Source organism: Phodopus roborovskii, unplaced genomic scaffold (genome assembly GCF_943737965.1).
Source record: "Phodopus roborovskii unplaced genomic scaffold, PHOROB, whole genome shotgun sequence".
Classification (NCBI taxonomy): Eukaryota; Metazoa; Chordata; class Mammalia; order Rodentia; family Cricetidae; genus Phodopus; species Phodopus roborovskii.
The window spans coordinates 17,440,129-17,452,065 of record NW_026125059.1 but is presented as its reverse complement, the minus strand read 5'-3'; the positions used below and the strand labels follow the sequence as shown (position 1 = coordinate 17,452,065).

At 53.3% G+C, this 11,937-nt stretch overlaps 1 protein-coding gene across 2 annotated transcripts; it reads right to left on the bottom strand.

Moving 5' to 3' along the window:
- Positions 1-731: 731 nt before the first annotated feature.
- Positions 732-5,654, bottom strand: Emilin3 (elastin microfibril interfacer 3). 2 transcript variants are annotated; one of them, XM_051187275.1, is made up of 4 exons: positions 5,433-5,654; positions 4,241-4,363; positions 3,027-3,250; positions 732-2,779 (listed from the first exon to the last, which is right to left on the bottom strand). In XM_051187275.1, the coding sequence occupies exons 1-4, from the start codon at positions 5,594-5,596 to the stop codon at positions 996-998; spliced, it is 2,295 nt and encodes a 764-aa protein (XP_051043232.1). In that variant the 5' UTR covers positions 5,597-5,654; the 3' UTR covers positions 732-995. The 2 variants fall into 2 exon arrangements, with proteins under 2 accessions (XP_051043232.1, XP_051043242.1); XM_051187285.1 differs by having other exon boundaries at positions 732-2,620.
- Positions 5,655-11,937: the final 6,283 nt, after the last annotated feature.

Sequence of the window (11,937 nt, the reverse complement as noted above, 5' to 3'; positions counted from 1 at the left end):
GAAACTGAGGCCAGGGGTCAGCAGACATGGCCAGTCTGTAAGCACCAGTGTTTTTTTGTTTTTTTTTTTGTTTGTTTGTTTGTTTTTTAGCTATTCCTGAACAGCTTCTAGCCTCAATTTCTCCCCAGTTTGTGAACCTCCTGGCACAGCTGGGGTGTTATAAGGATGTTAAAAAGCAAGGTTTGGACTCCTATTCACCCAGCTACAGCCTCTTTCTCAGGGTCTGCCTCAATAGACTCCAAGGCTGCTCTTGGCCAGAGGTACTGACCTGGGTGGCAGGGAGAGATTTTCCCCTAACTGGAGAGGACCATGTGGGTGTATTTGTGAATTCAAAGAAAAATGATATATTGGGATGGGTCTTTCCTTTGGAGTCTACAGCTGCCTACACCCTCACCCTGAGGCAAGATCAAAAGGAATATGGAGAGCTGGCTGGGCTGTAGGGCTTCTGTTCTGTCCTGAAGGATGTGTGGGGAGTTGGGAACCTTGGGTGGCTTCTGGTCTTTGGTTCAGAAATAGCATGTATGAAGCTGCCATATAAGTCCAGTGGGCATCATCTTCCTTACATACCTAAGGATGGAAGCCCAAGGGACAAGGCAAGAGATGCCTTCAAGGGCTGTGACTGGTCCCTGGTCAGTGGACAGGTTTGTTAGTCTTGGCCTGGAACTTTGCACAGTTGCTAACTCCAGTGTGTCTGCAACAAGAGAAAATGCAGACATTGCAGTGTGCCATCTCGGAAGGCCTTTCTCTTCAGGCATGGCATGTTTGTCTTGGCTCTTCTGAGACAGCATCTTGTGTAGCTTGCCTTGACTCTTATCCTGAATTGTCCAGACTGCACCACTGAGGGTGGCTTTCAATGGCTGTGACAGTCATGTTGAGCTGGACCAAGGCCGTTCATCCAGTGACCTCTGGATGGCCAAGGAAAGCTGGAAGGTGCTGCTGGGAGGGGTTGGCCTCTGGGATGATATTCCCAGGGTTGGTGGGATCTGTCCAGCCATCTAGTCAGCTTGCCCTGGCCTCACCTCAGCCAGCTGGGCTCTGCAGTCCAGTAGGTCATCCCGGAGTCGGGCAATGTCCTGTGTATGCTGGGCCAGCGTGTGGTTCAGCTTGTCTATGTGACCCCACAGGTTCTCCCTGGACCTCAGCTGCTCAGTAGGCAGACTGTTCAGGTGGGCAGCCAACAGGCCCAGCCTCTCATACGCTCCCTCCACTTGAGCTACCCGTTGGTCAAAGTGGCCCATTGTGTGCTGGAGTCCCCGGGCTGTGTCCCAGCAGCGGCTCAACCCTCCAGCCACACTGGCAACACCAGCCTTGAGCTTTTCCAGCTCCCCTCGCAGGTTCAGGACCTGCCTGTGGCCAGCCTGAAGCCGTGAGCCTTGACTGCTGACCTGTTCCTGGATGGCATGGACTTCCGCTTCCACCTTTCGTTCTCGTTCATCCAGGGATGTGTTGGCAGCCAAGAAGGCATCAGAGTACTGGCTGACAGAGTCACTGAGGCCTGTGAGTGACTTGCTCACTGAGTTCAAGTTGACCTTCAACAAAGTGATCTCACCTTGGAGTGAGCTTCCTGTCCCTTCTGCCAGCTGCCCCTGAACTTCGGCGACTGTGCCATTGAGTTGTTGGAGCAGAGCAGTGTGACTGGCCACCTGGTGTAGGAGGGCCTCACTCCGCCTCTGCCAGGCCTTCACCTCCGCCACAAGGTTGTCCAGGACGGCTGAGGTGGTACTTGGGGTGCAAGAGGTCTCCAGGCTGACCAGCCGTTGTTCCAGCACGGCTAGCTCTGTCTGAACAAGCGGCCGTGCCGATCTGTCTGGTGTGGCACTGTTGTGGCTTAGCTCTCCAGTCAGAGCTGCCAGACGCTCCTCTAGGTTCTGTACTCTCTCTTCCAGCATAGACCCAAAGCCACCGACACCCCAGCCCCCCATCTCCATTCTCAGACAGCAGCCCCTTGCTCCATTCTCTGTCCCATTGATGGTCTCTAGGCCCTCTAGCAGCCCGTCCACACCTCCCTGGAGCATAGCAGCAGAGAGGCGTGCAAGCTCATCTGCAGCCAGGGTGCTGAGGCTACCTTGGGCTTCAGTGACAGCCTGCAAGTTCCTCTCGAGGCTGTCCACACGGGCATTGATCAAAGCCAGTTGGCTGCAGCAGGTGCCCCCACCTGTCAGAGTCAGGCCCTGCAGCTGAGTGCCCAGCTGGGAGAGCTCCCTACGCAGGGCCAGCTCCCGGCCATCAAGGCTCTGGTGCAAGCGCTGGCTGGCTGCTTGGCCCTCCTCACACTGCTGCCGCACCTCCTGCACACGCAAGTCACACTCACTCTGGACACCTTGCAGCTTCTGCTCAAAGCCATCCAGCAGGCTTCCCCAGAGTCGTTGTAGTCGCTGGTCCACATACTCCTCCAGCAGTGCCAGGGAGGTCAGAGGGGATGGTGTGGCTTCCCGCAGTCGCTGCAGGTGAGCCTCGTGACCAAGGGCCATCCCGTGTACCTCATCTAAGAGCTGAACCTTGGTCTGTAATGTGTTACTCACCTCTGTCACCTTGCTCAGGATCTCACCCAGAGGAGGGATGAGTGGTCCTCTGCCTCTGTCTTCTGGGTCCACCAGCCCCTGAGGGATGACCCCAAAGCCTATAGGCACAACAGGAGCCCTGGGGTCACCAGTAATCCTATTGGGATCCTCCTGGCTGGCCACCAAACCACTCAGAGTGCCATATGCTTGAGATAGGCGCTGAACATCACCCTCCAGCTGTTCTAGCCGCTCACCAAACAGCCCTTGGCCTTTTCTTCCTAAGGAAGAAGAAAGACCCCAGAGGCACCCTGACTTTGTCATCCTCATCCATAGGCACAGCTCCCTCATCTTTATGATGGGGTCTGGAATGGGAAGGCTGGAACCTGACAGTCATTCCCATATGAGCTGTACCTCCCCACCTCCACTCCCATCGATGAGAGCTTAGGCAGCCTTCACCAGTTCCCACCCTGCCACTAAGCCTAAGAAACCTGACTCCCCTTGGAGGACATCCATGGACAGACTCACCACGGGGACTGGGGGCCTCTCTGCTGTAAGAAGAAGGCCTGGGGCCTGGGCCCAGCTGCCCTAAGGGAGTCTGGGGTTCTGGCTCTCGGCGTGGTGGGGTAGCTCCACGGTCTGTGAGATGTTCAGGGCAGCCTTCTCCAGTAAGACCAGGACAGCAACGCCAGTCCAGATCTGTCACAGTCTTGTAGCCAATCTTGTATCTGGGTCTGAGCACTGAGCGGTACCTGGATCAGAGAGGCCAAGGGAGCAGCATATTGTACCTGTGGGCTGAGATTCCTGCCCCCTGCTGGCATTTCAGACAACCTTTGGATGTCTCCACTCCTATGGGTTTCCTTTTCTGACCTTCTAGATGACAAACCATGTGGAGGAGTGGGCCTCACAGAGGCCCTGAGTTGTGCAAGTGAAGAACATACTGTTTGCTTAAAGAGAATGCTAGGAGGGATTTAGCTCCAAACTTCCCAAAACTACTTGGTCCCCATCAGCTCCTGCTGCCATGAGAAATTCCATTCTGGCTTTAACAGAGCCTCTCAGAACCCTGACAAAGCCTCACACTCCTGGTGTGTGGGAGAGACACTGCACCAAGGCTGCTTGGGCAGCCCCCTTTCACTGTCCCTCGCTCCTCTCAGCTCCCACAAGCTGCTTTTCACCTTGCCACTCATCTCTAGCTTACTCAGGGAACTGGGCTCTGCTCAGAGGCTGGGGTGAGCAGGAAGGGAAAGCCCAAAAGGGCAGGCGGGGCTCACCAGGGTCTCTCCCTCCTTTACCTGATCAGCCTGTTCGCTCTGGTAGAGTGGAGCAGGGGTCTGTTACATCTCATGGCCTGTGTGGCCTGTCTGACTGACTGTGCCAGGACCTTTGCCTTCCACCTTAGCCTCACCTTCTGGTCACCAGAGCTTTCCTTGGGTCTCTGCTCTGGGCCCCTGTAGTATCAACCTATCCTCTCCTTCCTTAAACACTGCCTCCATCACATCTTAGCCCAGCCTCTCTCTTGTACCCCTGAGGCTTCTGGGCTCTAAATTAGGCCTGTCCTCATCTCTATCGGGAAATATCTGCTGCAAGTTCAAAATCTAGGCGTCTTTCATGGCCTCTTTCAGGGATCCTGAACACTCTAGCCAGCAGCGAGGCTCAGGTAGGCACTTTGAAGTCCAGGATACAGCAGCCCTTTGCAGAAATGGCTCTGTTCTCAGCTGAAGGCAGCATCTAGCATTACTCACCTGACTGTGGAGGGGCAGTTGGGCCCCCATCCACACTGGCGGTACTCAGCCTTTACATAGCTCTCTGCTCCCTCCTGGAGGATGCAGGTCACATTCCTGTGCACCACATAGGCACAGAGGGACCTGGAGAGGAAAGAGCACCTCTGGAATATTTGGCCAGAGCCCTCACCTGTTGATCTCAGGAGCCCCCCCCCCCATCTCTTTTATGCATTCGTGTTCCATGGAAGCCTGGACGTTTGCCTGGGGTCCAGATTTTCTGGGCTGGGCCCAGTTCCACACTGGTGTCTGATCTGTGTCCTTGATGGTGCCTGCTGAGCCAAATGCCCGACTGAACCAGGAGAGTGAGTGGCTACCTACCCCTCTGAGAAGGCCTTCCCAGCCTCTCCCTCAACCACCCTGCCTCTCCTCCCACCCTCCAACTCCTTCACTGTTTCTAAACTCCTTATGTTGTACTTCAAAGCTTCAAAGAGCGCAACTTGCTTTTCCTCTTTCCTTCCCTGAAAATGCTCTCTGGCCTCGGCTTTGTCATTTCTTTGCCTTCCCTTCCAGAACGCCTGCTCTGATGCTCACAGAATGTGGCTGTGGGCTGAATACTCGCCCACAAGATTTTACATTCCACTGGAATTCAAATTTGGGTATAAACAGACCCCTGTGGAAGTCTGTCTGTTCTACAGTACAAGCCCAGGACCCACAAGTCCTCACCAGCTCTGCGGTTCAACCACCTTGGGGCTCCCACAGGGTTCTTGAGGCCAGACCGCAGGAGGGGAGGAGCGTGGTCCTATCTACAACTACTCGAGTCAGAGGGGAGAGAGAAGGCATCGGATGGGGGAGCCCAGCGTGTTCCATACGCCGACAGCCTTGCCTCATTTCCCTCCACCTGGTCCACTGCGCCTGGAGTTTGCTCACAGCGCAGCTGGAAAATGTTACTTCGCTGGAAAGGTTTCCATGGGCACTGCCAGGATCCCAGCCGCCGCGCCAGGCCCCCTCGGCTGACTTGTTCTTCGCCAACCCCGCAGCCTCCTGGAGCTTGGGGCGACTGCCCGCGCAAAAGATCACGCCGGGGGAACCGCCTCTTCCGTAGCTGGGGTACCCCGGTCTCGACGCCTCAGCGCGAGTCCTGGCAGGTGGGAGTGGCGGTGCGCCACGCGGAGGGCCCCCTCGTGTTCCCGCCACGGCCCGGCCCCGCACTTACTTGTGCGGCCCCGGGCGCAGCCGCGGACGCCATCCGGTCGTGTAGAGGCTGTAGCGGGAGGCACTGGGCTGTGCTGGCCGTGCGAGGAGCGGGGTGCCCTTGGCCTGCGCCCCTGAGAGCAGCGCCGCGACAGCGCACAGCCACACGGGCAGATGGTGGCCCATAGCGCTCCGTCTCCACTCGGCCCCGCGCCGTGCCTCCCGCGGGGGATTCTCCGCTCGCCAGCCCGACTCCCGCCTCCACTCAAGACCCCCGGAGCGCGCTTGTTCCACCGCCTGGAGCTGCGCAGCCGATGCGTCCCGCCGAGTGGCCCGGGCTACTCGCCGCTGGGGCCGCGCAGGGGAGGCGGGAGGCGGGCTCTGCACGGATTAGCATAAACTTGGGGCCGCGCCGCGAGCTCCGCCAGCCCCCTCCCCGTCGCCAGCCCCCCGGCCCCAGATCCGAGCTGACGCCCGAGGGCCCCCGCCCCCAGTGCAAACGCGAGGTTAAAAAATGAGCAGGCAAGACGCAGGACACTGAATTTCAGGAGGGTCCCGAAAAATGCGCAGCCCCTGGGTACTCAGCAAGCAGCAGCAAAACCTTGAGGCAGGCCTGGCCACCCTGCTGGGAACCCCCCAGACCCGCTCAATATCTAGCTGGATTATACACACACTAGTTTTAACAGTCTTACTTGCACATGGATACTGCAGTCCAGGCCCTGGACCAGGAATGACCGTGTTTAAGGGCACACTAGGGAACTTTCCCCAGTCACCTTCCTGCAATAAGGTTCGACTGTCCACTGTCTATGGGTGCCCCAGGAGATCTGATAACTGCAAAATTCCCTTCTCACAAATTTCTGCAACGGGGTAGGGTGGTCAGTCTGCCTGTCTGGGCTCAGTGGTGATGGATTAGCATGGTCTCCCTTACGCAGGAGCCCTCACCAAGCACCCATTTACCTCCAACCCCGCCCCCCCATGTGTCTCAAAAAAAAAAAAAAAAAAAAAAAAAAAAAAAAAGCCTTAGATCAGGTGGGCCATGGTCTGCTTCATTACTGCTATGACAGCCTCATTAAGACACTACGTTAAGCCAGGCTCCCTGCATATTTCATTCATAAAAATGGCTCTTGTAATCTAAGAGTTAGTTGGTCTATATAGTCACTCTTATTAACTGCCTTCCCTGCAAGAGATACCTTTTGAATCCCGATTCTGCTGTCCAAGAGGACCACTTCTTTCTGGCATTGTCTGATCCCTTCAGGTCCACAGTCCTCTGGAACTGAATCTTTGGTGTGTTGGGGAGGAGGGGTGTTCATGTGTATATGTGTTCCCATGAGTATGGAGCCGGGGTCAATCTCAGGTGCTGTTTCTCAGACACTTTGTTTCTTGGAGACAGGGTTGTTCACTGTTCTGAGTCTGCCAAGTAAGCTAGGCTGGCTGGTCCAGGAGCCTCAGCGATCCAGCACTGTGTTTACACGCTACTGCCACCATGCCTGGCTGTTTCCTCTTCCTTTTCTCTCTCTCCTTAAACCTTTTTTTTTTTTTTTTTTTTTTTAATCAAATTGAAGTTGTCATGCTTACAGGAAAGCAAGCATACCACTGACTGAGCTGTCTTTCTGACTCCAGTTTGAGGTGTGCTTTTGTAAACACATTGGAGGGAAGGTGACAGTATCCAGGATGCAGTTCTGAACCCACATCTATGCTTTCCAGCTGGTCCTCAGGTCAGGCCAGGCTGATTGTCCTGTCTCCTGGCTCCATACAGGTGACTGCAATCTCCTTTAAGGTGTGAGTGTTTGTTTCTATGGTTGCCATCACGAGTACCAATTCAGGTGGTTGGGAAATAACAGCATTTTGTGAGACTGGATGGCTTCATGGTTAGCAGCAACAACTCCCAGCACTTGTGTGGTTGTTCAAAAGTATCTATAAGTCCGGTTCTAGGACATCCCATGCCCTCTTCTGGTCCTTTCCAGTACTAGGCATATACTGTGGCACACAGATATACTTAAGATAATAAATCCGACAAAAAACTATTTAGAAATGACAGCGATTTATTGTCCCTTATTTCTGGAGGCTTACCATCCAGAATCAAAGTATTAGCTGGGTCGTTCCTCTAGATCTCTCCCAGCTTCTGGTGGCTCTGCGCAATCCCTGGCCGGTGTCTGCAGAACTTTCATCTCTGCTTTAGACCTCTCTTGGTCTTCCCATGACCCTCTTCTGTGTTTCTGTGTTCTTATAAGGACAGCGGCCATTGGGCAGCCGCATCTTAAGTAAATATATCTCTGAAGACCCTATTTCCAAATAAGGTCACAATCTGAGGTTCTGATGGAACTAAGTTTTAGCAGGATGGGGCTGTATTCAAGCCACTACAGGGGCTTTTGGAGGCAAGAAGACACACCAGAGCATGCTATGCCACAGCTCCGTGCCAGTTAGGAGGAAGTAAAGGGAGTGGCCTAGAGAGAGGGCCACAGTACTTGGGAAACAGAGCCATTCGGTGACAAGCCCTGGCTTCCTCTATCTGCTTCTAATAACCCACCATTTGAGCTAGCTTCGATGGGTCAGGCAGTTCTCCAGATATACCCAGTGCCTCACATTTACCAGAGATGTTAAGAGCCATTTTGTGAGTATGGGGTACTCATGCTCTTGAAGCCATCGACTTCCTGCTTTTCAGAAAGTCAGACATCTGAGGGGCAAACAGACAGAGCCCAGTCCCTCACCCTGCTGGGCTCTGAATACTTGGCAGCACCACTCAGCTGGCTCTGGGAGAAAGCTCCCCCAGCCCAGAAGCTGTGATCTTTTTCCAAATGGTCCCACCCCTTCCTCTCACTCCCTTCCCCAGCCCCAGATGTGGGGCCGACAACTCACAGGAAGGAGGCTGGACCCTGTTTGAACTTGAGAATGTCCATGTAACAGGGGGCTAGGAGGACAGATGGGTCTTGCTTCTCCTTCCCAGGTGGCTGACATCAAAAACATACTCCTTCTTTAATTGGAACAGTTTGGGGAGCCAGTGCCTGGGCCCCATCCCAGTGGAGGAGGAAGACATCAGCACAGGGAGATGCTCAAGGGCTTGGCTGGATACAGTCAGAGACTGGGGTCTCCCTGTGGATGATGAGGCTACTTTGCATGTGCCAGACAGGAAACCTAGGGAGGCCAGAGGCAGGAGAGGGAAGCAGACAGTTATGTCCTCCCTAACTCAGAGGGGAGCCTCTCCACCTGGATGGAGACTACAGAGGCACCATACACAGAAGCAGTTTCCGTTCACGTGACATGCACAATTCATCATTAGCTACACTCACAGATACATGCCTACCCCACAGAGGCACACACCTTCTCTACCTTTATAGCCCTGGTTTATAGGCATACCAAGAGATACTGTCAGCATAACCTAAGCATCCTAGACAGATGTGGGAATAAACGCTTGTATTTGGAATGCTTCAGTGGTTGAGAGGGCAAAGAGGTGGGTAAGAACCTCTACTGGACATTGGAGCTGTCCTGCTTCCTTGGTGAACCGCCTCCTGGGGCAGAAGAAAAGATCCCAGGAAGATACAGAAAGGTGGGCTTACCTGGTGGGGTATGAGTCTGGGGCCCTAATGGTTTTTTTTTTTTTTTTTTTTTTTTGTTTTTTTGTTTTTTTTGACCCATCCCTTTTTTGCCTCCTCAGAAGTGGGTCTCTGTCTTCTTCTTCTTCTTCTTCTTTTTTTTTTTTTTTTAAGCCTCCTTTTGTCTCACCCAAGTTATAGCTCTTTGTTTATCCAGAGCTCATCACCTAAAATCATTGAAAGCCACAGTTTATGGAATGTAGCTCTTCTTAAAGAGACAGAATACTCAGATTCTGCCAGCTTTCTGGCAGGAGTTCTCTCTGCTGCAGATAAGCCCCTGCTGCTCAGAGAGGTACAGCCAATGCTCCCCTAGGCCAACTATGTAGGTACCTACACTAAGATATGGGTTCTCGACTCTACCCAGACCATCACCCAAGCTCACCATCCCTTCCCAAACTCTTCTTTCTGCATGCATACCTTGGCCTCTATTAAAAGGCTCTTTGTCCAATTCGGCTCAGTACTCAGGAGGCAGAGGCAGGTGGATCTCTGTGAGTTTGAGGCCAGCCTGGTGGTGAGCTAGTTCCAGGACAGGCTCCAAAGCGATACAGAGAAACCCTGTCTCAAAAAAAAAAAAAAAAAAAAAAAAAAAGCCCATTGTAACCCATTTGGACTACACATGCACTGTCGAATTTACACAAGTCTCTGGGGCAGCAGCTTGCATCAGTGCTTTCCAGTTAGACAGAAGTCACTTGTTCAAGAACCTGAGTGGGTAGATGTACAGCCTAGAGTCGAGGACCAGGAGGAGGTCCAGAAGTCATGACATCTGGACTTGGTAAAGCCCAGATAAACTTTCATGGAGTAAGAGTCACTTAGAAACAGCTTCAGCATTGTGCAGTGCTGAAGGGGTCTTCGTGTGAACACATGCAAGCCAGATGCATCCATTATGCAAATTACATGCAAAATACATGTGTGGGCCTCCCAACTTGCAAATGCCAGATGTGACCCTTGGGGACTCTGAATTGGACTGAATGCTGTTGTATGGTACAAGCGTGACCCAGCTTCTTATGGTTGGCAGGGGGAGCTGAATTCAAGGTTACTCACACAGAAGGGGATGAAAGTGCAGGGAGTCTCAGCTGGGTTTGAATTTCAGCTCCTCTAACAAGTTATACCACCTGTTTGAGGCCCCGTCACTCCTGCAAGCTTATATTCCCACATGCAAAGTGACCATTATGAGGACTAGATAGGAGCAATGGCCTTGAAGCTGGGCACACAGATACCCAGTGAGTAGGGCTGTGCCCAGTGGAGAGTCTCTCTCTGGAGAGTGGGCATCTGTCCCTATGACAGCTCCACTGTGTTCCCTCAGGCTGTGGGCAGGACCCTCTCCCAGGGCAGCGGGCATATGGGGGCTGCTGATTGTTACTGTTGGGGGAGCCAGCATCCTCATTTCTCAGTCCTTCAGAAACCTGTCTGGTCCCACTCCATGAGGGACACTGTCTGTATCCTGCACACACCCCAACCTGGCCATTATACCCCGCCCCCCATTCTCTTGACAGTGTGATGTAGCTATTTTTGTGCTGTGAATCATCCTTGCTGATGACAGTCACTTCTCCAGGGAATTCTAGAACCTTCTTCCATACTATCATCTGATCCAAGAACACAAAAGACAGCCTCCTTACCTTAGGGCATAGGCTGGCAGCATGGCTTTTGCTACAAAGCCCCTGGATTGTGCCCTGTCTCAACTCTACCTGACATCCACTCTGTCTTCCGATCTTGTTTCCTTTCCTTGTGTGTGTGTGTGTGTGTGTGTGTGTGTTTGAGAGTGTGTATGTGTGCATGTGGGGTGTGCATATGCGTGTGCACAAATGTGGTGTGTGTCAGGGGGTGTGTGAGTGTAGGGTGTGTCCTGAGAGCACCTTCCTCCCATCGTAGTAAATCACTAGAACCTAGATCACTGCCTCAGGCTCTGATTCCAGAAGCCTGGCCCAATTCAGGGAGATGAATATGTAAGCAAAGGAGTCCATGAGCATGACACCCTGTGTGGTCTGGTACTACAGAGATCAAAATGTTAGGGAGAGCACTAGATGGTGTTCATGTCATGTGCATGACCAAGATATAGGAGAGAGCTTGGTGTGTTTGGTGAATACTGCAAGGCTCTGAGTGACCCAGGTCCCAAGAGAGCTTGCTAGGGACAGACAAGAGGCATTTGAACATCCCAATGAAGGGCCACAAGTTACAGCTGGGAATGACACCTAAGAGAGCTGCCATTGCAAATATCCCAGGCTGCTGGTCCACATAGTGGGTTCAGAAGGCAAGGGACCAGTGAGGCAGCCACTCTCACTCGAAGTTACCATGCCATCAGAAACCATCAGAATGGATGCCAAGGCTAGACCTCATAGGCTTCCATTGTAAAAGGTCAGCAGGCCCTGGAAGCTGATCTGAGGCTATAGGTGTAGAAAGATATCTGGAAGGTGCTAGGCAGAGGGGACACAAAGCTCTGGGACTGGAATATAAGTAATGGGGGTAGGGAGCTGTCAAGTTCAGGGAGAGGGGCAGGACCCTGCATTGTCAGTGTCCTTCAAGCTGAGCCAGAGCCAGACTCAGTGTTTAGGGAACAGGTATGTGGGAAGGGGAGGCTGGTTCCAGTCAGGGCTGGAGCTGCTCCCTGTCTGAGTGACTGACATCTGTCTAGGGCCTGGGGTTGGGACAGGCTGGAGGGGAGCAGAGCTGCCCAGGCATTGGGGATGGTTGGGCCCTGGGAATGGTTTCTGCCCATTCTCTTCTATTCACAAGCACTGGAGTAAAAATGTACACAGGATTATCAGCCACAGAAAAGTCGAGGCTATGTGGTGGGAGGGTGTAGAGAGGCCAAAACAGACAAGGGAAAAGACTGCCCTCTGGGAGGGGGGAGGGCTTGCTGTTGCCATGGAAAACTCATGCTTGGGCAGACAGAGCCTGACCTTCACCCAAAGCTATCCTTATCACAGACCTGCTCTGCTA